Source organism: Temnothorax nylanderi, unplaced genomic scaffold (genome assembly GCF_030848795.1).
Source record: "Temnothorax nylanderi isolate EJ_2023f unplaced genomic scaffold, tnyl_v1.0 TNYL_tig0034_pilon, whole genome shotgun sequence".
In the NCBI taxonomy this organism is placed as follows: Eukaryota; Metazoa; Arthropoda; class Insecta; order Hymenoptera; family Formicidae; genus Temnothorax; species Temnothorax nylanderi.
Genome location: NW_027249096.1, coordinates 1,198,351 through 1,226,246, shown reverse-complemented (window position 1 = coordinate 1,226,246; position 27,896 = coordinate 1,198,351). Strand labels below are relative to the sequence as shown.

The 27,896-nt window shown below is 39.9% G+C and overlaps 1 protein-coding gene across 7 annotated transcripts in view; it reads right to left on the bottom strand.

Annotated features, from left to right (window-relative positions):
* Ten-a (tenascin accessory) overlaps nt 1-27,896 on the bottom strand; it is a 442,890-nt gene that overhangs the window by 144,687 nt on the left and 270,307 nt on the right. For all 7 annotated transcript variants that reach the window (XM_071703188.1, XM_071703191.1, XM_071703193.1 and 4 more), the window contains one exon: nt 21,268-21,343. In XM_071703188.1, coding sequence (XP_071559289.1) covers nt 21,268-21,343 — 76 coding nt within the window. The remainder of the gene's footprint in view (nt 1-21,267; nt 21,344-27,896) is intronic.

Here is a 27,896-nt window from a genome sequence, read left to right as displayed (position 1 = left end):
ATTATGGTATTCAAGGGTCAGAAACAAGGAAGCGTACCGCGATATTGGATATTAAATGCACTTACTGACATTTCACTTTTTTAAAAAGTCAAACAAGTGCCAAGTGCTCATAAAACTCTGTCTCCTACTAAAATAGCATAATCACAAAATGCAAATAACGAGATTTCCGAATTAATTTTTCATGAGAAGTAGGTCAAATGATATAGCTAACATGTATCGACAGAATATTTAGGGATTTATCTAAAGAGAGCACGGGTCAAATATATCGAGCAATAAAATAGATTTAATCTTCGAAAATAGAAGTTAGTCTGACATTTTACTGTCATCTGCATCCAAAAATGAGACCCATCTATGTCATAAAATCGCGTGTACATCTTTCGTGAAGCTCTTCCAGAGAACACATAAGTGAGTGGCGTACGTTAAAAGGCCTATCACTCTCTCGCAGATACTGAACGTGAAACATCTTCGACGGATCTTCATACCAATAGGATCCGGCACTTTTCGTCTAGCCGGAAAAAATCCGCTTTTGACACCCCGGCATGCAACGCGACACCTCGATCGGGGTGGCGATCGCAATCGATCGCAGCGGCGTTCGAAGCCCCGTCACTTTGAATGGTATGTGATTGGACAAGCAATGAACCGAGCGAGTATAGAACGTGGAAAAAAAAAACGGGCGAGTTCTCCGGTAAGAAGAGGGAAATCGGAGAAGCGGAGGAAAGCCGGGTATACCGTGATAGAGATGGTATGGGTTACCGGTATACAAGATCGTATATACATATACACGCATTATTCTCTCTCTCTCTGCTTTTCTTTCTATCTCTCTTTCCATGTGCTAGCGTATATGTGTGCCTATGTACCGGAACAAGAAGAACAGGCACCCCTACCACACCAAGGGTTACCCAGGTAACGCAACATTCCTCGTGTACCCATGGTAACCGGGTCGACTCCGATCTCTCGCCCATCAACAAGCCGTTTCGCATGCCAACCCGATCTGCGCGAACGTCAGCGACGCCGAAGTAACAGCGGCGGCAACTACGACGAGTACAAAGTCGCGCGCGCACCACGTGGCATGCCTCGGGATCAGAAGCTGCATTTCTTCCACATGACGGATGTCTGAAGTGTATAGTAGTGTGTCGCAGCAAAAGGACCTAGTAGAACACACATTTGGACTATTTATGCGTGTGTGGTGTACCTAAGCTTTAAATATTTTCTATATTGTATCTAAAAGGACGCGGGCGTTCTTTAATCTATCAATTAAAGAAGAAATTATAGGAAGATTCATTGACTAGATTAGTAATATCGCTAATAATGAATATTGATTTTATGTTAACAATATACTGTAATAAATTCTAATTAAGCTTCTCAATTTCTCTATATAATGTAATCCTATAGAATACCCTAAATCTTCGAATAACGAAGGCGATCTTATGCGCGTATTACAATTTCAAGTAATTATGGATAGATTCAGAACGACGCTATTCCGCTAGTTCAAGAAACAATTTTCTCTCATTAGAGTAATTTCAGCAACGGTCAAACAAGGCATAAATCTTCCACCATCGTCCCAGTCGAGAGAGCGCGACTTGATGGAGCAATTATTTTGATATCGGGACCACTCTCGGCGTCTCTTTAGTCTTTTCCTTCTCGTTGCTTCGTGGAACCCTGCGGCGTTCTCTTCTTCTGCAATCGTTGTCGCTGATGGCGACTGCTCGACTATTCCGCTCTTATTCCTGTCGTCGGCGCCAATTCTTCGTTAAATCGGACTTAATTACTTAAATCCCGTCGGGAAATGCTGATGGATCGGTTATAATTAAGAGGATTCTTGCCAGTCGACTTCCCTCCTTCTCCCACCCCCCATCGTTCCTCAATCTTTCCTGTATCCACGGAAGTAGCCCTTTTCCGGCCAGGCCATAATCGAGGTTCTCAGCGATTTCTCGAATGTCTCCCGCCGGAATGTAACGGTTCAGAATGCAACGGAGCGATGGCTGAAGCTTTTCACTCGGATTCTGTTTGTCCTCTGACTATAATTAATCCGATATTATTTCAATGACTAGTTTTCTCTGCAGGAGAGCGATAAAGACTTTTTCTCGTAATACGCATAATTACATCACACAAGATATTGTAATAAATTATCTAATAAAATAAAGATGAACGGAACATAGAAATATATAAATCTTTATAAAATTATATCCGTATAATTTATGTCATCTATACACATATTAATTAATATAACGACATCTAAAGAGAAAAGAAATAGAGAAAGAGAGAAGTCTATCTTAAAGAGACTCATAAAAATTTAAAGACTAACGCTATTTTCACGATATTCGTACGGACGTTATAAAATTATACTTTTACGACATTTCCACAGACATAAATGCAGATACGCAATGTTTGAAGAATGAAATATTGTTCTATACGCGACGTAAGTCATAAACACACATCCGTAAGTGTGGCTTGCTGTGATAGCAATATCACATCTCAACAATAACGTGCCGCGTCAGGCAAAAGCTCTTTCTTATTTTTCTTCAATAAACTCTAAGCTCGGTTGCTTAATTAGAAAACCGTAAATACTCGCGTGCGGTAAATCCGCTAACGCGAAGAACGCGGGGCGACTGCCGCCGCAAGATAACAGCAGTCCCCGGCTCGGCACGATGAGCACGTTCGAGCTCGAACAAAACGGTAAATACACAACGACGGTGCGTGCGCGTATCACGCGCGAAACGGGAAACGATTCACGGTGGATCCGTTTTAATTTCAATTTCGATCCTCGCGCGCGATATCCGCGCCGGCCATTAACGTGCATGCGCGCATAACGAACAGACGCAGCCGCTCGCTACGCCGATGGTCAATGTAAAATCATGAACAAACAGAAGATCGATGCGATTCGCCGAGGCGCGTATTTATTTTGATCGCGCGATTCGCGCTCGAACGGGGGGGTGTTCTTTTCGGCGATGATGAAACTCGTTGCCGTAATCTCGCATTATACGTATATCGAAATATCCGCGCGGGAATATTCGGATGTTCGTTCGATTGACAGAAGCCTCGATATGTAACTATTATAAATCGAATTGGAAAATGGTAATGAGGATACGACGAGAGTAAAACGCTTGGCTTTTTATATCGTGAACGGTAATGGTACCTTGTATATATAATACCTCTTACGGAATCTACGGAACTGCGATTGGATTATATAAGTGAAGCAGGAATGTAATTATCGATTCTAATGAGTGTACCGGTATCACGGCAGAAGCAAATAAAACAGCGTTATTAACGCGTTGTAATCCCCGTCGCTTGTTATAGCGACGGCAGCACGGAGCCTTGTTTAAATTCGAAAAGCAGTCGCTAGAAGCTCTTGATAGTTACGCGATGCAATGTGTGCGCTCCTGTTACGAAACGGCAGTAAGACCAAGTTGTAGTCAATATAGTTGAACTGGGGAAGGATAAAGCGGGAGAAAGAGAGAGGGGAGGGAAGGGGGAGAACGAAGATAGAGAGAGAGATATAGCAGAGGGTGATGCAGGGACGGTACAACAAGGATGAAGAGAGTAAGGCAATAGCATTTCCGGTATGGCGTCTATGTCTTCGCAACCTACAGCCGGAGGCTACCTTTCTCAATAATAAGTTTCGCATTATACTGCAACTCTTCTGTTTGCATCTCCGAGTTCAAGGGGATCGTTTCCCAGCACACCTCTCTCTCTTTCACTCTCTCTCTCTCTCTCTCTCTTTGTCTCTGTCTCTCTCTCTTTCTCTCTTGATTCTACCCTCTTCTTGTATATATCTTTCTCTTCCTCTTGATCGCGCTCGCCTGGTTTGCTCGGGTCGCTCAACGCCTCGATCTTTATCCAACTACGGACTAACTTTTATGTTGGCATGACGGAAGGAGAACAGCTCTGTTTATAGTCCAAATACACGTATAGTTTTTCCTGCCCGCTCTCTCTTCACGCCCAGTTCTTTACCCCGCAGCGCATACCTTCGCTTTATCGCCGTGGCACTATTTTGTACGTAAAATAAAAGGCTCGGTTCGGTGCGGCACAATAATTTTTATAGTATCCGATCTGACAAACCAGTTTGAAATATAGTGCGCCGATAATGAATCGAGCGTGTCGTGTCGATCATTGACACATATTTCATTGATAAATACACATTGAATGAAAATGTTTGAAACGTTTAATATTCCATAGCAAAACGTGCTAATTTATCGTTAGTATGAAAGCAGAAACTAAAGTTACTGCTGTTTTCCTACGAGACGCGTATTCATTATCCCGTAGCAATTGCAGCTTTTCCTTCGACGTCCGTCAGGAACTTAAACGAGTTACCGTGCTCAAGGCATCGATTCACGTCGCAGGCAATGAATTACGTGAGGTCCATCTCGAAGGCGATATGCTGAATCGCTCACGATCGCGAGAGAAGTTAGCGTAAGCTCTGGATAGGTCACCCGCTGTTCGTCTGGCTTAGCGCGCAATATTGGTTACCGTCGACGTAATATAACATCTTGTAACATGAAATGGATCATAATATTCCCGATGTAATACGAGCCATCTATCTGGATTTTGCTTTCCGTGCGCGGTGGTTAATTTCGCGTGGAATTATATCCGAGCACGCTTTATTCCACGATGGTTACAGTTACGCGCGTTAACTCGCTCGAAACCCTAAAAGCCCGGGGAACATAGATCGGCCGTGGACTCAAAGGCTTCGTCCGCGAATGAGTTGTAATTCGCTAATGATCGCGTGCACCTTCCGCTCGTCAGCGGCATATACAATGCGCGATAGCGTTGGATAATATAAATGCCAAACTTTTCCGAGCGCGGATTTTGCGCGAAATTTATACCGAACTCGCCGATCGAGGCAATATGCCGGGATGAAAGGGTGGCTCGATTCGGTTTCAGACGTTTGATCCTGCACCGAACATGGATAAAGTTATAAATGAATTGAAATTTAATTCAGTTAGCGGAAATTACGAAACTTTATTTCGGAAGTGTTGGTCGCTGTCCTCAAGAGAGAGAGAGAGAGAGAGAGAGAGAGAGATATGGAAAGAAAGGGAGAGATAAAGAGAGGGAACACAAGGGAAAGCACACAAGAGAAAAAGCGGTATATATAAATATTTTTTCATTATTTTATCATATTTTGATCAATGATTAAAAGCTCGTGCCATCAATTCTTTATCACTCCAATTAAAAGCTTATATTTTATTAGAAGTTCGTGTATACGCGATAGTACGAATACAACTATCTTTGAATTCGCGTGGATACTGCAGACACTTCCAACTTTCATAAAACAAACAAACTTTTATGATTTAAAGAAAGAAAATCATTATAAAATATTAAGAATGATACGATTGGTGATAATGCGTAGCAACAGCTACTGTTATACAAATCGGAATATGATACGCTTCGATAGTACCATTTTAGTGTTTCGTCAAAATGCAACGCCAGCAGACTGGTTTGACTGCGCATTTGCATAGAATTCCGGTGTAATGCAACTCGGTTGAGCGCAAAGGGCGCAAAACAGCGCCTCGACTCCATGCCCTTATTATAATGTATTCCCATCGGTCGGGGGTCGAACTCGCTCCTGTAGGACACGGGTAGGATTCAACGATGCAACGTTTAGCAGACGGAAGTCTCGTGGGGTTAGAGCGAGCTAGTTCCGGACGATTCCTCGCAGAACTATAAATACGACAGGAACGACACGACGTCGATTTCCTTCGTAGAAAACCGAATTTCCTCAAACTCGTATATTCAAAGACTCCTTATCGAAGGCAAGATAAATACAAATGATAGAGAGAAGATAACATGCATTTCAAGGCTAATTATGTTTTGTTCTATTTAAGAATACGTATATTTTAGCAGAATAACTTTTCAGATAATTTTTCAATAATCTTTCTCTGTGTTGCTATATTTGGTCTCGCGTTTGCTATTTAAAAAAATGCTGTATATATCAGAATATCATAAATCGAATTTAAATGTACACTTTTGCAGAATAATCGTAATCGACTTATTTCATTTCCCTATTTTATTTTATATTAAGTAATATTGTCGCGCAAAGAATTTCGATAAGTGCAGTTCTTGTACAATAATCTAGCACCGGTACTTCTGATTTACTTCACTGTAAACACAGTTTAATTGCAACATGCAGTTTCAAAGTAAAGCAAATCCCTTTTCGTAAATAACCTAATATATATAAACTCAGTCATACAGTTAGTAACGGAACCAAAGTTCATTACCAATCTCATTCATTAATGTATGTATACATATATTTTTTTCTTTTAGAAGAAGAATATCTAAACTTGTGTGCGCAACGTTATTTCATAGGTATTTTATAAGTTTTCATAATATGTATCAAAATAAATCAACTTAAAGAAAAGGTGAAAGTGGAGCGTATTAGATTTGCAAGCTCGGAGATCTTCCGCAACATTTTCTTCCTTCTTTTCCAACAACTTGTCGTTTCCTAATCAAATTAATATTCTTTTTTACCCGCTTCTGCGAGACCGGTACGGCGCGCGGGGAGATCGGCTGAGGGGCGAGGAAACCTACCCTTAATTAGGTACGGTAATCACGAGAGCTGAAGGGAGCAAATCCAAGTTTGATTTACCATTCACCTGTTTTATCTAGATGCAATTATGCACCCCTCGTGTATATCGGGGAACTCGTATATGGGCGGATTATGCAGGGGGCCCATCATTCGCGGAACGGGGTATAGCAGGGGTGAAGGGGAGAAGGGGAGACGCAGGGCGAGCGGAGGGACTTTTCGCGTTTTGCGCCGTTCCTAACTCACGTACAGCTGCATAACTCCATTGTTGTATCGATTCGTACGCCGTTCTCTCGCCGGGCTTTCCGCTTCATCCCTTCGGCGAAGGGCAGCGCGATGGGTCGGAGAAGTTCGCTTTAACGAGCTTTCTCAAACTCGATTTTGACAACGCGGGGGAAAGGTTGACTTCGAAACGAAAAATGCACGCCATGGAATAAACACTCGCGTAAGGCGTGTATTTTATGTTACGCACATATCTACACGTCCACGCGGAGGATAGATGTTCGAGTCGATATTGTGGCGATATTGATAAACCGGAAAAACATTACAACCGTATAAAGTATATATCGTAAGACTTTCATGTATTCTAAGCACTTTTCTTGAAGACAGTTTTTCATAGCTTATATTTCACTTTGAGAGGGAGAGAGAGAGAGAGAGAGAGAGAGAGAGAGAGAGAGAGAGAGAGAGAGAGAGAGAGAGAGAGAGAGAGAGAGAGAGAGAGAGAGAGAGAGAGAGAGAGAGAGAGAGAGAGAGAGAGAGGAGGTCGTCTAAAAAATGTACTAATTATGAACATTAAATTTAATAATTCTATATAGATAGAAACTTTATGGCGAGAAGAGTTTTGACAATTTTGTGCTAAAAAATGTTTCATAGCACTTTAATATTTAATTAAGCACTAAAACTTTTCTTATAATTACTAATAATAATTTTCATTGAGAATAAACAATTTCTTTTTTTGTCCCGATTTAAAATTAGTTTTATATGCGAGGTGCTTCCACTCTTTTTTTTCAGTTTCAGAAAATGGAAATCCTCTCGGGGAGACTTCTCGTTCCCATCACGAAAGGTTGCATGCTTCGTTGACTTTAATTTTAGGGGACACGTCGGAAATATATTAAATATAGATCAAATTTGTGCAACCTAGGGAGTATTCTGATGGGAATATGATGACAGTGGTGAAGTCGGAGAATATTTTCCATCTTCGTAATATTTCGGGAAGTATTCTACGTATCGATACCGATCCTATTTACTCTCTGTATATTAAGTTTGAGAACAAAGAACGTAAAAAATGCCTTAGAACTTTTATCTTAAACTTCCATCAATTTATCCGTTAGAAAGGTAATTATGCATTGCAATTGTTTAATAAAAATCTCAACAAATTTTTTAAGAAAAGAGAATAGTATGAAGTAACTTTGCCGGAGCATTTACAATATACAGACAGATAAAAAATATGAAACTCTTGATATATCCTATACATACACAACTTACTTACACCTATAATATCACCTATGTAACATCTTCATGTTTTAAGTTACACAGACAGATGATTCAATTTACCAATGTCCGGTTTACACAATATCTCGTCAAGCGGCCTACAGCTGACAAAAGGAGAGATACATCGGGGGCTTGACGGCAATCAATGCCGATAATTCGTCGCTGGGAAATAAAATTTGAACGGGGAGAAAGCGATTGCCAGAGAAACGACGAAAATCGCGAGAACACGTCGCTGCTTCTATATACTTGATACGGCAATGACTTTTACAGATTGCGCGACTTTACAAACTCATTTAAAAAAATATATATATATATATATGATCAGTTTGATGTCAACGGTGGTTCTATATGCATAAATCTTTTTTTCATATAAAGAAGTAATATCGATTATTTGTCAATCAAGCGAAATAAAGTTTTTTGATATAGCAACAAGTATTTTTACATGTTACAAATTCTCTGAGACATTCTGCATGTTAGTATTTTTTAGACTTTTTTTTACTGATTACGCTTTTTCAACTAAGGGGACATTGAAAAATCACAGAGACGTCTTCGCGTTATCTCCACGATATAACGTATTCTGTGTATAATAAAAGATCACCACGTGCGGGTCGTGTGTGGGAACGGTCGAGATAAATCGGTGTCCTCGAAATTGCCAGGCGCGATATTTCGGTGCATCAAGGCTCGCCGACGTTTTTTCTCCCGTCCGAGATAAGTCGAGGCACTTTAAAATAATTCCGCGGATCCTCGGGTGACTCCTAATAGCTCGGAAGCGACGCGTCTCAAGAGACCTCTTACGCGTTGGCATGGGGACGTGCGTGATCTTAGATTCCGGCGTATCGCCCTCGCACCCCCGAAAAAGAAAAGCGGAAGTTTCGACCCGGGTCGTATGCTGTAACGACGTCGCGGGGAAACGGCTCTCCAAACGGCAGCTCGTAAACTCGTCGAGTTCGCCAGGCTCAAAAATTTCGGTTGCTAAATAGCCTGCCACGCGTCAACATCTCTCTCTTCCTTCCTTCCTAGAAGGTTTCTTTCTATTTTAAAGGAATGGAGAGACAAGCTCGTGTAAATATGGAGTCTTCGTATATAGAGGACTCCATATTTTACTTGTACAAATTTATTTCCACTATATATTCGCCGTTTCATTCAATCTTTCTAAAATCTTTTTTTTTACATTTACATTTTAATTTCGAATAAAATTAACATAAAATGCTATTGATATAGACGACTGTTAATTTTGTCTCTTTAAATAATCTGTTACTGTACTTTATATTTCCTGGGGGATTACTTTCTACCCATTTTTTGGTTCAATCTTGCAGATCGATGTAAAGCCATGTAAAAAAATTATTCACGTTTCTCTCGCTTTCTCTTGCCTTCTCTTCTTTCGTATACCCTCAGCATCCAAATCTTGCCGCTCGTCCTACCTCGTCCTCGCTTGCGTTCTTACTGGGAAACGAGCGATTAATGCTTCGCGAAAGTTACGGGCAGAAAACACACTTGTCGAGGAGAATAATGGCGCACGAAGAAAGGAAACCGTGAATACCGCGGCGCCGCGTAAAATAACGCTAATGTATCTTTATAACGGGCGGAAATCAAGTTTTATTATGACTCAAGATTCGCTCGAATATTCCGCCACTACCCAGCTTTAGTATAAACACGTCTTGTTATTATCTTTATTCCCTTTCACAAGGTGTGCGGGGGTTCGTAACTTTGCTGTATGGAATTGTTCGTAATTGTGAAGTTTAAATTATTCCTAAATATGAAGCTCTCTCTTTTTCACGGATACTGACAAAATGCGTTAATTGATAAATTAATAAACATTAATTAACATTAAAATATGGGTAAATCCTGTTGAAAGAAGTACAGCTTTCTTACAGCTTTTGTATAAACAGTAAAAATAAGAGCAGGGACAATTGAATCTGTGCATGTATTCTCGAGTTAGAACGTAATGCAAGTAAAGAGAAGTAACGAACTTCGCTGTAAAATCGTGGATAAAGGAGAGAAGATAAGAGGAACAAGATATAAAGTCGAAATAGGAGAAGGAGGAAAGGGGCAGCGAGACAAAAAGCGAGCGTGATGTTAGAGGAAGAACTTAATATGGCGCCGCTCAACGTAATAGGCGAACCAAGAATCGACCCACCCCCTAACGGCTCGAAGAGAGGCAATTTTCTTTATTTCACAGCGTATAATTATATTAGGCAACAGTGACGTTCGTTCATTTCATAAAAGCGAAAAAAAAAATGAAAGGCTCGACTTCTCGGGATTTTAACGTTGGCGGGTCGAACGAGCGGACGATGTGCATCCTGGTGGAGCTTTTCATCGGATTGGAAAAACTCATGCGAGCCAATCGAGTGTGCCCCGCGTCGCAAATATCGTTCGCGATGTTTCTCGCGTTTCATGGATTGTTTTTCGTTTCTTCTTGCCGCGTGCCCGGCGAACAGTAATATCGACTGCGGAAAGCAGTTGATACTCGGCAGTCACGAGAAGGAGGGATCCCTTCGCATTCCCTTCGCATTTCGTTCTCAGACTTGATAAATCTCCTAATGTCTTTTTCACTCTTTCTCTGTTCTCCGATTTCTTGCGCTACATTTCTTCTTTCTTACAGTTCTCGCTGCATGTATCGTAACTGGTACGACAGTACTCTTTCTTCCTCAAACTCCTTCGCGCGATAAGTTTTGTCTGTATTGGATTGTTCTTACACTGACATATACAATAGTGCATTAACTATATACTATATAAATTTATATAATTGTAAATTAATTTCTTTTATCACTATCACGTTAAATAATTTATTGAACATAAAAATTAAATAATTATTATATATATATATATATAAAGTTAAAAATATAGTTAAAAATATATGAAAGTTCTAAAGGTGACCGAAAAAATTTTCAGTGCTATCTATACTTAATGTTTCACGTGAACTTCGTCTAACAATGCATCTATTTTCGGTTATTTATCTTGCCTGAATTTCGAAAGTCATCTGAGAATAACTTCCTCTGAAGTGCTGTTTGAGGAAGAAAGCCCGCGAGCTTTGATCTCGCCCCTTGAGATCCTCAGAATTGTACGAGTAAATAAATATCCTGGTAATTCGATGCGAGCCCATTAAGAGAAAAACAAAAGAGTCCGAATGGGACAGAGAAATTTTTCCGGCAGATAATTGAAATTGGAGACGCATTACGCTCTTTCGCGTACCTAGCCGGAAACGTACTCCGCTTTCCGTGCAAGTACAGGCTGTGCAACTAGCTCTAACAATACTTTTAGAAGTTTCTAAATATAGCGATAGAACGAAACAACAATCCGTTAGTTTCTCTCGTCGCGCACTCAGTTTTATATTACTTATAATCTCTTAAAATATACGTTTCCATCAATTCGCTGCTTTTGTTTACCGTTCATGAAGTTTTCTGTTATCCCATCAAACAAACAGGAAACTTTTCTTCTTTATATCTGTTCGCGGTAGTGCCACGAACAGAAAAATTGCGTAACTGCATTTTCTAATTGGACAGTGTTACGTAATGATGAGTTAATTCACAACAGCAGTGTTTTGAGAGAGTAATAAACGCGAAACTTTAATAAATTATAAAATATTAAAATTTTATTTCTTTTTGTTTTCTGCTTGGTTTTAGTAATATCAGGGGCTTAAATCATTTTTGTTTGCTAGTATAAAAAGTTTAACAGAACAAATATATAACCCGAGCCAACTTATTTGTTTTATTTTATTTATTTCGTTTGATTTTTATCCTTTTTCCTTTTTATCTTCTTATCCTAATAGATAAAGCGATATTTTGTCATTTTGCACCAAATACGCGAGTTATCGAATTTGATTCGTGCACAGTGGGCGACTGTAAGACATGCATCTGACATAATATGTGCTCAATAGAGGCATCGCGGCGCGCATACAGATACGCGAAATGTACTGAGACGTAATTTGTGGATCGTTGCGTTAGCATCAGCATTTAAGCGACGTTTTCGGAAATTACCGCGGCATGTAGCTCGCGCAGGTGAGGAGGTTTTTGCATAAATTGTAATTAACATACCATCAATTATGATTATGACGGACACGCGTGTGGCAAGGCAGATTAATGTTTATGGGTAGCGAGCTTTATGGTCAAGAGTAATGCGAGGCGCGCAAGGTGCCAAACTGGAAATTAGATCGCAGCGCAAAGGATTTACGGTAGCCGGTAACATCAGGTAACAACGGTGTAACACTTACTGTGAAATTAATGCTAAGCCAGCAATCTCTGTTGTACGTAATGTATATGAATGTTACATGAAATATACATACATAGACCTTATAATATGTATACTTTGTCAACGCTGACATATTATCATTATTTTACACATCTAATTTTCAATTTACTTGCTGTAGATATAATTCTTAACATCTTGTAAAAATAATCAAGTTTAAAACTCATTATGTATTCCATTAGTATTCACAAGGATGATAAATAAGAAAATAAATAAGAGCCATTATTAAATTATCCAATTGTATTCATGTTGAGAGTTTTGTATTAATTGCTGAATTAATGTCTATGTGAGCGGTTCAATGATTTATATAGATTAATATTTTATATCATATATTACATGTTTTTGATGAATTAAAAATAGAGCTGCTTGTAAAAATTAACGATCGGGTCGATGGTCACCGGATGCCATCAGCTTAATGACCGACGCGCGTCACAGTCGATAAAACCGACAATCAGGCAGGGGACAAAGTTTATCGCGTATTGACAATATTTTACAATAAAGAGGTGATATACGGGGGATTTGGTTTATATTTAAAAGTTTGACCGTTATGGGGCACGCGGTAGCTATTCTTATAGAACGCAAAGTTAAACCCCACATGGAGCTCATAGAGAGAACGGCGCTTCTACTTCTCGGTTCCACACACTAACGTGCTTTATAGTTCATCTACATTGGATACCATGGGGTGTTATTAGAACTTTTCAGTCGTATAAATCTGCGCTCGCGATGATACGACTTCCCGCAAGGATGTTCTCTAAGCCGTCGTAAATAGATCCCTTATAAAAATGTACGCTAAATGACTCGCAGTTTTTCAATCTCAATAGATTTCTTTACGTAAATGTTTATATCTACATTGATAAGCTGTAAATTATTTAGTTTCTAGATACCATGATATATTTAGGTAGATACTGGAAATACATGGCGCTACATATATCTTCGATTATATTAAAATATAAAATAAATCAATTAAATCAATAACTCGGTGTTCAGCGATCCCACCATAATGATTTCGCTATATCAATATGTTGTAACTGTATTCGATTTCTTTCGATAACAGCTGATAAATAATCGTAATAAATCTCCGTCGTTAGCGAGATAATATTGCGAGAAATTAGGATAATAAATTTCTTTACACAAATGCCTATATATATCTATATTGATAAGTTATAAATTATTTCATTCTCAAATATTTAGATATACTCTCTCTCTCTCTCTCTCTCTCTCTCTCTCTCTCTCTCTCTGGAGATATATGTATCTCCAATTGTATTGAAGTTTAAAATAAATCAATCAAACTAATAACTCGGTATTTAGCAATCTCTCCCGTAGCGATTTCAAGATATCAAATACATTGTAACTGTACTCCCTGAGAGCTTTCGGTAACAGCTGAGAAATCGTAATAAATCTCCGTCGTTGGCGAGATAATATTGCGAGAAGGTGAGATTCACGTCCGTAGCGCATATCCGAGAATTTGAGAGCGAATGGCAGGGATTACGGCGCGCGGCCACACGCTTTGAAACTTGGTGGTTTTAAGGCGCGCGCGCGGCGCAAGAGACGTGTCGACCAAACGAATGGTCTTCCTGCTCGCGGAAGCATTTCATGCAAATTTGTCCCAGTGCGATGTCACTCGTACTTTCCAGTCTGCACTGGTAACCAGTGACCTACTTTCCGTTTTCGCGCCCTTCTCAAGAGACGTTCGTTCTTTGCACATACAAAGCACATGGGACTCCTCCTAACGTGTAGCCTGCTAGAGCGTTACAAATAATTAAATATTAAATTATACGCGGTTACGTCAGCGAGAAAAAGCGTACAGCTTTAAAATAGGCGTACCTGGAGATACGAAGCGCGAATTTAATTTATATCGGATTTCAATACATTTTTGTATCTCATTTAATAACTGTTATGTAAAGTATGTGAATAAAACATGTGAAACATGAAATTAACTGAGAAAATAGAAAGTTCTATCTTTTAATTATACTCTCGCTGTGTTGCATTTCGTTATTTTCGTTTTCACTTTCATTCTCATATTTCGCGTTCGTATATTACTCTCATGGCGGGGCGTGCGTGCATGCGCGACTTTCAAACTCCGAGTTACTCCATTTAGCCACGTCACTAAGAATAACCTGCGGCTTTTACGAGTATGTCTCGAAAAATTTTTCGCATGCATAGCGAAATGAAGCGCGGCAGGTGCGAAACGTCGCGAAGAGTGCGCACGTGCGCGTATCTACTGCCGAAAATACTGCTGATCGTATCGCGCCGTGTCACGCGAACCACCTGGATTTTTATTAACGTACCGACATTACGACGCGCACCCTCTCGTCGCGCCCGTATTCTTTTTTTCCCCTTCTACGGGCCACGAAGTGCGTGTGTGGCGATCTAAAATTAGGATGATACGTTTCCCACGTCCCTATCTGCCGGTCAATTACCACCCTCGTCGAGTGCCACGATAAGGATTCTTTGGCTAATTGCAGCGGGGGAACAGGCGAAGTTAACGTGTCACCATTTTATAGCTGTCGCTTTATTCTTCGCTTGCGTGGCCCGAATTCACGCCTTTGTCGTACTTACGCGCACGCGTGACCTAACCAATAAATGCTTACCGTTTGAAGCGTACACGATTTATCGCTCGGGATTATCTGTGATGGATTTTCGGATATGTAACTGTTTAAAAACCCGTGTACTCAATTTTCATGCAGCGATCGTTCTGTGTCGCGAAAACAATTTGAATATCCCATTTGTATGTAACGTACGATATTTGGATTTAAAACAACGTTAGAATATTTAGACGGATAAGCGCAGCCCTAGGAGAAAAATTGCCTCTCATAGAGACAACGAATTGTATTCTATACATTCTATCTTTTCAGTTCCTCTCGTGAGCTTAATGAGTAAATCTCTGTGTCCCCATTACAAATGGTAATGTCCGCCAACATTACTTTTTAATACTTCTTATCTCTAATGTTTCTTGGTGTAATAGCATTGGATTCATGATGAGATGCATAGAAATGCATAAGCAAATCGCGTAATTTGTTTCTACATAGCTTCTCGAATAATGCTTATTTTTTATCTTTCTTTTGTCCGCAGCTAAGGCCCATATCTATAATCGTTATTATGAATAAAACCGTATAAGATGAGATATTCAGAATAAAGTTTTGTATTTTGAAACGTAAGTGGTTTAATAATCACTTTGATTAGAAACAAACTGTGAAAGTGTTCTCTGAAAGTGTTCTCGTAAACGAAAGTATTATACGATTTCCCACAATGTTACAAACGCGACAAAACGGTTATCAGATTTCATTTTACTTCAGCTCAAATAATATAAAGCCAAATTATGTAATAATTAAAGATGGATAGATTAACATATAAATAACGCACTGTAAAAATAAATACAAAATAATCATTAACATGCTTTTTTATGAAATATATTGAAGAGAATATACATATATGCTATATGATTTTGAAATACCTCTTGTCAGTTTTTTTACTTACTCTTGTAACATACATATATGTAAAAACACTTCTCACTCTCACTTCAGTCTAAAAAAGACGTCAGTCTAAAGGGCGAATGAAGTAGGTAATAAATTTTTAAAACGAGGCGCGAGATATATTCGAAGTTTTAGAGAAATAATTATCTCTTAAATATCGCAAAATGATATTATTTTCATCACACAGCACTTCAAGTTTTGTACCGATAAATAAAATATCTGCCTTGAAAAACTGCCATCTGTTCATGAGTCGTTGATCGTGGAATTGACGTGGAATTGACATTTATCATCACTAATTGGTATGAAATGCTTCTGCAATACTTTTCTTGATCGCGTTTCAGTGAATAAGAACGACTGTGCGTTACGACGCACAGAGCGACTCACACAGCGACCTGTTCATTCGAGTGATGCCGTAAGAATAATATAATACCATAGCCCTTGCTGTGAAACAGCGCGCCGCGTCGAGCGAAACGAAAACAAGTGTCGTATGTCAACAAACTCGTCGCTGCTACGAAATACGTTTATTTCGTATTATAATATAAAAATAACGTTAAATATTCTCTATTCCTTGTATTTCAAATCAATACTGACAAATACTGTTATCTCATGTTCTGCAAATTATTTCATTATACATATTCGCGAACTTATCTTTTATTAGCTCTAAGATTAACTTTGTTTATTAACTAAAATATATCTATTACTAATAGCAAATTTTTAATGTTATACACGCAAATTATTTAATTTTTTCTTTTAATAAAAATTTAAATAATTGATTAAATATTTTATTTAAAACAAATTATTAAATCTAATGCTTATTTAAGAAATAAAATTTATCTTTGGTTCTAATAAAAAATATTTATGCAAATAAATTCATTATTCTTACTTTCTTTTTCTTTTGACGAAGTTTTAATTAAATTTAAATTTTAAGACAAATAAAAGTGTGCGACATTAATAAATCAATAATAGTAATTTTAATAAATCAAGAAAATAAAATAAAAATAAAAATTATTGCGAAAAATGCGACTTATTCTTATTTCTTTCGTATTTTATTAAAATCATGCAATTTCTTTTATTCTCTCTCTCTCTCTCTCTGTCTTCTACAAGACAAAAAATTGTGTGAATCATTATAATAATATGTTAATTTTTATAAATACTTTATAAAAATACAAGAAGATTAATAATGTATTCATTTCTAGCTTACAACAACTTTATCACAAAAAAATCACGCAAAAATTTAGTGTAGCCTAAAGTAGCCTAAACAGAGGAAGCGACGAGAATACACTCCGCGAAAAAGAAGAAAACATTTTAAATTTGGCTTCGTGAAAGGCGCGCTGCTGAACGAGGCTCGATTCGGTAGGGCGGATGGAAAGTTTAAGAGGAGGAGAAGCCCGAGTCTCGCGCGCAAATTGAAGCTGGGATTAAGACGTCGGGCGAGATTAAGGTTTCCATGTTGATTAATTTAAATAGTTCCGCCGTCGCTCCGCGGAGAGACAAAAGCATACCCGTAACCGTAGCAGCACCGAGCAGCCGGGGTACGTAGGGGAAGGATGCATGGTAAACAACTTACTTTTCACAGTGCAGAGGCGACCTGGAGAATTAAGGAACGTAATACAGAGTTAAACGAAGCGCACTTGAGTGTCGACCTGCTTTAACCGTGAATTTGTTCGGATTGAGATGTATTCCTCCATTTTTTTTCTGTCATTTACATCTAATTTAACATCTCTCTGGGACGCAGCAGGAGTTACATATATTTTCATCATTAAACAAACAACGGAAAACGTAAAGAAATATGTATCATGAGAAATCAGGTTGCAGTTGAAATAAAAGATAAAAGATTGAAAGGAAGGGCACTACGTTTCAGCACTCTTTGAGTAATAAATTTCTTGAGGTCTTATCTACGTTCACCATAATTCTACCGTCACCGGTCATCTTGCTCTGTAAAACACGCTGCCGATATTTCAAGAAAAATGTAGCGAATTTTTTGCGTTTTACGCTCCGTAAAAAGAAATTATGCTGTCAGTGTATTCTTTTAGTCTCTTAATCGATCAGTTTATGAAACTGACTACAGATCTTTCGTGTTTTTTCTATATACTTTTACAAACATGCAAAAATTTAAAATATTTTTTAGGTAATAAATATTGACAATTAAAATATGTGCAAAATTTAACTATTTTAAATAATAGAAGGAGTATAGCCAAGCGCAGTTAATATTTTTCCGCGATGATATGTTGTGATTATAGCTTATCTTTTTTGCAGAAATCATAATACTAATTGTGTTCACAAAAATAAACTTGATATAATTTCGAAAATCTTTTTTGGAAACGGTACTAATTTTTTTACAGGCATCAAAAACAATGATCGCTATTCCGATCGATTCTATAATTAGAAACCGATAGGAAAAATAGTAAGGCAAGAAAAGATAAGATGGAACGTTCAGAAGAAAAATAAAAAGATAGAAAAACAAGTCTTTATCGCCGGTCAAGTGTAGCGAGTGTCTTTTTTAATCACGTTGTTGCAGTTTATAAGCGATAAATACTATAGAAAAGCGATTGTCTTCTTTCGCGTATCATTCGAAACACGACGAAGACCGTATCCGTTTATTCTGACTAGGAAAAAGGTAAAAAACATATTACTTTCTTTGATAGATATATAAATCAATATCAAGCTTGTGATGTCTGTAATGTATACTATAAAAAGAGGAAAAGATAAACTTACAAAAATAATGACTTAATAATGATATATTTCTATCGCATTCTCGATTAATAAATAAAATTCATTATTTTATTTATAATCTTTATTATTTCGCAAAGATAACGGAAAAAAGTAAAAGCTACCAGCATGCATTTCTACATCTTGAAAAGTTAAAAGTGACAGATTGATCTATATAGGTAATACGCACATTTCTGATGCAAAATTATCTGCTAACGTGTACGTATTTTAACTGTTTAATATTGCCAGAGGCGATGTTAAATGAGTAAATATAGAAACCGTGCAAAAAGAATTTATTTGATCTTTCCGAAATATCGAGTGCTATATTTTGTACTGGGAAAAAGTTTGCGATTTTCTGTGAGCACCGAGCTATCGTGATCAGTGTTCTCGGCGAATTCGGTCGTTAGCAGTCTTTAGAAGGAAGTCGGGGTAAGGCGTAACGGATGGAGGACGAGTAAAAGGAAGGATGGAACGAGGGAGGAAACTCTCTTTCGCTCTCTCGGACAAGGGCCGCGCGTGTTCTTTTAGCCGCGTTGCCTCAGCAACAGAGTACCTTCCGTCTCGCTGACCTGCTGTTTCCGGTGACACCGATGGCCCTTCCTTCTCTCGTCATTTTGCCGAGACTGGTACGCGCTTTCTCTCGAGGAGAGAAAAAAAAATTATACGGCCGAGAGACAGTGAAAAACTGCGAAAAGCGTTAAGGGTCGATGCTATTATCGTTCGGAAGTGACGGTATCTTTCGATTCAATTTTCCTATTTCTGTTAGTCAGTTCCTGCGTAATGGTCTCGTATCCTTTATGATTAAAGAGATCACGTGATCACCGTTAACAGATCGCTGCAGCAAATTGCAGCGATGATATGTCAATAGAATGCCTCGTATATACCGGGGTTGAATTATCAAACAAGCGAGCTTTACATGACGGTAATAATGTTGTCTTATATCCAAGTACTTTGCCTAGGTATTATAGGATTCAAAATAGCAACGCTATCGTGCGACGTAAGTATAGAATGAGATCGATACCCCTGAGTAGAGTTCAAGATCCTCGAGAAAAGACCGACGAACTCGCGTGACTATCTATGAATGCGTAATGCGAAGCAAGAATCTCGTGTCAATCACTACTAATAAGTTAATTAATATTACCTAAGCTATATACGAGACAGATAGTCGTATGCATCGCTGTACAGATATAATTCGAGAGAGTTTAGGAAATCAAGAATGATAGCGAATGCATTAATTCCGCCGAGAGAGCCTCTTAATACTGGCATGGGACATAAATCGGATAATCCAAGCTGCGAGCGATGTTTCATAAAACATCGATATCATTTTATTATTCATATAATCATATCGTATAATTGCGTGATATAGGTATCTAATTTAAATTCTTATATGTGATAGACTATTGAAATAACGCTGGTTGCGAGAACGCTACATAATTAACGTGACCGTACTATTTCTGAATTGCTCCTGTGCTTTTTTTCGAAAATTTAATTACGAATAGAAATATTTTTATCGTACTTATAAAATCATATAAAATAAAATCACAATGTAAGATATCAGCTATATTAGTATGGCGAAGTCGCTCAGAAACATTCCGCGTGCGAGCGATGAAATATGAATTGCGGCACGTAGTGGGCCATTAGTTGCTTGAGAAAAGAAAGTAGGAGGAATGCTGAGGGACGGTAATGAGGTAGAATAAAGAGCGAACTAATTCGAAATTTCGTGCGCGTCACCGACGGCGATCGACCGGCACGCTTGGCGTGAGAAGGGACGGAGGAGCGAAATGGAAATGCCTGGGACGGGGCCTGTTCAACATTCTAAATATTTTAAAAGTTCAACTCATTTGAATTGGAACATCTTTAAACGTGTCTCTTTCTCTACCTCCTGCCTTTCTCTCAACTGCCTCCCATCGGTTGGGATCGTCGCGGAGTTCTCTGTACTTATCGCGCTTCCTTACTGCGCTCTTGGCCGTCTTCTCTTCCCGACCGATTGATTTAGACTCTCGAAACTTTTCGTACTCGAGTTTTGTCGCGGAGACATTCCCCGTGATCGCGAAGAAAACGGCCTCTGCTCGTTTAAGTCGCTCGTATATGCGTAAAAATCATCATCGAGTGCAGAATGCATTCAATGGTTTGTATATTTATGTAGTGTCAAACGTTACAAGTGTTAAAAGTAATTTCGTCAGATAATTGTCAATAAATTCGGTGATTTTGTCAAAATTATATCTTTGACTTTAATCGTGTGAAGCCGTTAGTTTACGCAACGATAATGAAATCTGCGAGGCGCGATACATGATGGTCGAAAACCATCGAACGTCACGATGTGTTCACGGTTTCAGAACGAATCAGTCGCGGGCCATCGATTCTTTGTAGCTGCTAGGGCTTAATTCAACCACGTAAAACCCAGCCAGCGGGTAAAACCGATAAGGCTGACCGATTTGCTGCTCCAGCGAGAAAAATCCGCTTACTCGTTCGCGCCCTTACGGGAATCTACGCTATGTTATTCCGGTTGGAATATGGATGTGTCATATTTGCGAGTCGCGCGCGCGCGCGCGCAAGAGGGAGGGAGAGAGAGAGAGAGAGAGAGAGAGAGAGAGAGAGAGAGAGAGAGAGAGAGAGAGAGAGAGAGAGAGAGAGAGAGAGAGAGAGAGAGAGAGAGAGAGAGAGAGAGAGAGAGAGAGAGAGAGAGAGAGAGAGAGAGAGAGAGAGAGAGAGAGAGAGAGAGAGAGAGAGAGAGAGAGAGAGAGAGAGAGAGAGAGAGAGAGAGAGAGACGACGTCGCACATTCGCGTATACCGGATTGGCGAAATTCGCGGGAGGCGTACTAACTCACCTGGTCACGGTTGGCGTGGAAGCGACCCCCGGGGATCGTGCTGGATAACTCCGTGGACTTCCTGACATCAAGTACTCTGCAACACACAGCGAAACGTTTGTCCTTAATGCTCTGCTGCATAAAGTCACACTCGGCAATCGAGTAGCGCATCCGTCTTGCACCGGTTAACGGCGATACAAACGCCGCTTTCCAAACTACCATCCGCGAGCAACCACATGATGTGCGATTACAAACACCCGCTAACGCCTTACTCTATCAGCGCTGATGTAACAATCTCCGCGCTCAAGACACATTGCGATACGAGCATTTCGAGAAAAATAAACGCAACATTTCGGAATTTTAATAATTAATAATAATCTGATAATGGTTATCTAACGATAATTGGACTAACAGATAATTAGCACCAAAATTATGTTCTTCAATTAATCCGACGGTAATGCTAGATATTCTCTGCATCATTCTGCGCTAAAGTATAATGTAGCGCGAACACAGAAATTCTTCGATACATTCCGAGCGTGTTCCAATTTTCTGTGCATTTGATTCATGGCTGTTGCATACTGCGGCATTTCGCTGAAACATATGCCGCCGTAACTACTGCTTAATTACTTAGACAGGTAACAGGATCTGCGGCGGACACAGATATTCCTCTACTCTCGGCAACTTGACCTGTGTCATGCGACGAGATAATTGAGTTTATTAAACGTAAGTTGTTCTCGTATTCGCAAGTGCTTTAACCCTGTTTCGAATATAGTGTCTGCGAAATTATTTAAATGTAACGATCAAAACGGGTGCGTACTTACAATCGTTTCTAGTTATGTCTTATGTTTTTAAAACATATTGTGAAAACGATCGATATAAAGGTAAAAATTGGAGATCACGTCGACAGAATTGACAAAGCATTTCAATTAATTGAAAACGTTAAGGGTTTGTGTCAAAGATGTGTGGAGTACGCGAACAGACAAATCGGAAGAGTGATAAGTGCAATCGTCGAGACGAATTCGTAGAGGCTCTGGTATCAACGAGTAGCGACGCGCGCGCATGCATAATTAATTTTCAAACTTTCTTTCCTGCCCGATGGCAGGCTGACGTTGCCATTCGATTTAGTCTTCGTTCGCCGTGCGTGGTCTCCGGTCTGTCGGTTCGTAGCGTCATGCATATTCTAGTTGATGGGTCGTCGCGAGCTGCCTTCCTTTTATCTGTATAGTTAATGCGTTCATGACTAATGTAACCGTCAGTAACGTCCTGCTATCGACCGCAGTCGTCTGACGCTCTCGTCTTGGTCGCCAGCATAAGATAATCGCTAAATCTCTTTATCGGATAATGCTTAATTCTCTCTCTATCCGTAAACGTCATCGACCGACGAATTATTCCGAAACATTTAACTGTTGTATACGCGTTCGTATTGCGTATAGTTGGTTTTTATTATATACGCGAAGCATGTAAAAAGATATCTCTTCCCATTGATAACTCCACACAAAGATAATCAATCGGGATGTATTCTATCTTTTAACAGAAACGATAACAAGCTCTTTTTGTCGGACGATTGTAACGCAAAACGAATATCTTTTCTGCGCTGGAAGAGAGATTTTCGCACAACGCGAAAATTGGCTATTGAATCAATAACGAGGCTGAATATAATGGGAGTTAGTGAGTGAGTCTAGAGGAAGCGGTTGCCAAATAAAAAATAACAAGGATAGTTTGTTCGTTCGTTTACTTTGATATACCGACGCTACATCGGTTTTGGCCCATAAGATTCTTCTAACCACCGCTTTCGCCCTCTTATTTCTACAGCAATTTGTCACTGTCTACGCCCCGAGGATCTTTACTTTATACACTGGATTCTAAGTATAACTCACTACGCACTGATAAGGCGTATCGTTGTATTGTTTTATACCGATTTCTGTGTTTTATATATTTATGATAAAGCATTAAATCTTTTTTTCAATATAACAAGTCTCTGCTGCAAATCGAAGTGTTTTAATTAATACACTTTTGTAGTCACTTTTTAAACGTTTAGAAAACGTATTCAATATAAAAACACATAAAGAGTTTTTCAAGCGTTAAACGCTTAATATAAAACACTAAAACCGAATTAAAATAAAATTAATCGAAAAAGCGTTTAAACTATTTAAAGTAAACGTTTAAAAAATGACTACAAAAAAGTGTATTAATTAAAACACTTCGATTTGCAGTGTGTATTCGAGTCCTACAACTGTCTAATGTTTAATCGTAGCTATAATGTAAAGTACGACAATGCAAAGTGCGGCAATTTGTTTGACGGCGTACGCACGAAAGAGGTAAACGCGTTCGCGTGAAGCTGTTATCGCGACCCAGCATTATCGATAAACAGCACCAGTCCAACCTTAGACCGGGTTCGTTACCGGAATCTGGGAAACGGGATCGGAATCATTGTGTCATCGACACGGCCTTGCCATTCGTCACTCGCAAACCTCAAAGGCTCGCTTGCAACACACAGGATGTAACGTTTCCTTTGTAATTCTGAGCATAAATTGGCGCGTGTCAGATGCGAATGAGTCGATTCCGTTGAACCGCGCGCATTGGTAGGTGGATAGGTTTAGGTACAGAAACCTCTATCGGTCGGAGAGAGTCCTGACAGCTGGGAGCACAAAGCGACGGGTTCATTCTCGCAGGGCGAGAGGTTGGTTGCCAGGCTGCCGAGGCTTAGCAGCCATGCCAGCTACCGTTTGTTTCGTCCGGTAGTCATGGTGATAACACGGAGAAGGTGGGCGCAACTGATCGAGGGTTCTCCGATATCTCGCATATTTTCTAGCAGCCACCCTCTCGGCGAAAGCGACGCTCCTGGCTCGCTGGACCACCCATCGAGAATATTAACGCCCACGAAGGGATGCGCCGCATGCCTCTGTCGGGGTACTTTCGGAAGAAATAAGCTGTGCCGAGTTACAAGCGCGAATGCAGCGAACATATCCCTCCGACAATACCGTTGGAATAAGAGTAAGTCATCATTGTGTGAGGATTTACTATGTATATTTTCATATTGACTTTTCTAAGAAGACAATAATTCTTCTTATATAAGTACACTAACAACGACGCAAGAATTTCCTTTTATCGTGAAAAAAATTAAATATGCTGACTATGTTCAGATTTTAGATAAATTTTATAATTTAATTATTAAATATACAACCTATGCTAATAGAAAATTTTACAAGATTATTAAAAATATTTTACAAGCGCGGTTTATTATAATTATTTATAAAATAAAAGGCGATTTATTTAACTATCATTCATTATTACAAAGAAGTTGTGATACAATTTCATCAATCTCTCTTCTATTATCTGGACTTTCTATACATCTTTGTGCGGAACACAAAAATTTTTTTGTATAAGCATAAATATCCTTATCGAAGTTCGACGAACGATGCGATCAAGTTGGTAATGAGCGATCATTATCGTGATCCTTAAGAGATTTCAATTTCTCCTTTATATAGTCGCTCTGAAGATACTTTCGAAGTCTTCCTTCATTAGTATTTGTTTCGGCCGATTTTAGAAAAATTCTCTCCGAAACGAGCCGCGCGTCGGCAGGGAACGATCGATTACGTTCTATCTACGGGAACTGAAGTCTGGCCGACCATCTTTTGCTCGAAAAAGTGTCATTATCTGCTAATGGCGCGGCAGCAACTAGGTCGATGCGCTTGGTCGGTTAATGATGTGACTTTCGCATTTTGCCGATGGACTATACCGATTTTATCTACGTCCTCCGATTTTACCTGATGTCCTCCCGGAGATTCGCGATCGCTCCTCCCTCCCGGACAACAGTTATTTAGGTGTTAAGGTCGTTTTTATTGCCGCACTGCATTCTTATCGCGTTACTTCGTTACTTTCAAGGGTCTATTCGCTGCAAGGCAAAATATCTCCGGGAACTACGCGAGAGACATGTGTATCCGCGCGAAATATTCTCGTGTAAGAACACCGCCGACCTAAATACGTCGCCGTCAGAACATCGTCAAAGAGAAACGAGCATTATCGCGGTAACGATAACTGGATTGGAAATTACGTAAGCGGAATTAAGTAAGCAATGTAAATCCCATCGCGATAATCTTTTCCCGCGCTCGGGACGCTGATAGAACGTGCCGATTAATAGCCGAAAAGCGTGCAATTTAGATCGGGTGATATCCTCGGCTCGAGAAGGACTTTTCTTCCTCGTAATCGAGGATGTACTGATCTGTTCTTTATTTAATCATCGCACAAGGCTCTCTTAACGAAGACGGGTGAGGGATGTTTCTGGTTGAAAACTGGACGTCGAGTAGGGACGATCGAATGAGATTATCAGAGATAAAGACGACTGAAGAAAACAAGAGTGATAACGAAAGTGATAACAAAAGTAATAGCGTGGGAGTGACAGGGCGTAGTTAGAGCGACAGCCAAAAAGGGCCAGTGAGTGGTGGTTGCAGAAGGGGTAGAAACACAGTTAGAAAATGGAATTTGAAGGTGAGTCGAAGTGAGGCGAGGCGAGGCGAGACGAGACGAGGATAGGGGCGAAAGGCACGTAAAGACAAGAGAAAAAGATCAGAGATAGGTACGTAAGTCCCTGGATGGAGTGGATACAGTTGAGTCTGAGGGTTTCTTGGTTGTTGGGTGTTTGGCTGTCGGCCAGGGAATCTCTGGAGCGCGACGGTTACCTTTTTCTCCGTCGGGAGGTCTCTTCGACCCTATACGTATACCACGGTACCGTCTTTTCAGAATGTCAACTGTATAAGGGTTACGCGAGTGTGCGGGTGTGTGCGAGCGTATACCCGATATGTGTCGCCGGAGGTGCGGTGTCACAGTCCGCACTTTCGAAAACTCGTCTACTCTAGATCTCTATACTCTAGGTCTAGACTGGTACAACCCTCCCGCGTTTTATTACTCATATTCCATTTGACCTTACACCTTGCATGTTGTTTAACTCCGTGTAACACATTGCGGTCATAAATAAAAATTGCATCGCTCATGCGCTCTACGTCTGATGCGGCTCCTTGATTGACTTTCCCTATTCTTTTTTATATCGCACATTTTTCGCGAATGAATTCTCGGAAATTATGATATATTGCGAAATGAAGCTATATCCTTGTACGAGCGCAGAAGCATGTTTTTGTTTCTCGGGCAAGATCAATGGCTTGCGCTCTATCGCCTCGCGTTATGCGAAAAATCAAGGGAATAACTTTTTAATTTCTTCCGCATCGCAGACTAGCCGTCCGTATTGTTTCGCTCTCGGCTCAGAAGATTGAGCTCTGTTCTACTACGTGTTCCGTGCAATCATCTATCATCTGTCCGCGCAAGTCGTAAGTTTTTTCATTCACTCCGCTTTCCGATACCGCATGTTGCAACATACATTCTTATATCGCCAAAGCGTATAACTATATACTGTGAGTCATAAACCACAAACGTCCAGACTCTCGCAGTCGCGATCAAACGGTTTCGCGAGGACGCTCGATTCTTTACGAAAGTAAAGTATTACGTATGCTGAAGAATATCTCCAGAGATTGAACTTAGGAGAAGGTGCATATTTCGCATTTTGCTAAGACATAGTTTACCGCGTTCGAGAATAAGAGAATGTTACGTTTCGATATCATAATGTACCGGACGACTTATCGAGAGATCAGAATTGCTCGCAAACAAAGCGTAAGTTGTGTACGGAGATAAAACAAGGTAAAGCCAATATCATAAAGCAAAGCGTATATACGTGCATTTCTTGACACTCAACTGATGTATAATCAAGAGGTGCGAGAATACGAACGGTGGGTAAGTGTGCGTAAACATAAGGGTTGATTAACGATAATGGCGATGTGGGACAATTTCCGATAGCCTGTCTCTCGATCGCGCGAGGGATATTTTAGCACAGGGGAGAACGGACAAACTGTCGGCACATTGTGCAACGTTACGAACGCCAACCCACGGGACGCTGGACGTCGAAGGTAATCCAGGGGGATGCGTGCCCGAGAATTCTGATCAGCGCTTTACCTCTTATAGATCCCGCCAATGTGTTATTACTGTTAACACCTCCTACTTCGTGTAATACCGCGTACATCATTGCTCCGACGACAACGGCGCCTACGATCTCACAATCCACGGACGTTCGGTTTCGATGATACGCCAATAGATGCGGCCGTCATTATTGCTTTCATTCCAGATGTCATACACGTGCCAGGGCTGTCCGCGTTGTTTTCAACGGGGAGATAATACTTGCAAGATATCGCGCGAGGACGACAGGAACTGTGTATTCTCGAGAATATATCGCGTTCTTCGCGCGTGCCATCACGCGGATTATAAAGGAAAATTTATGGAAAATTTAATTTCCCCCGAGCGTCCCGAATACAAGAATAGAATTGTAAATAATTGTGAATCGTTACGTTTCATCATGTTCTTCAATGTGCCGTTATTTTGTCAAAATTACACTCTAGCAGTGTTGAGTCCAGTAATACGCCCTCGTTGCGTCGATTTTTATCGCTTGAAATTGTATAAGACATAGTAATCTAGTTTGGCCTTCGAATTCATGGAAAAAGGTTCCATGTAGAGACAGTATCACATTCGAACAATTGTCTTTGAGACTATTTTCTCTTTCGTCGAATGCGTTCTTTCGTTCATGGTACACGTTCGCGTCGTCTGTTATC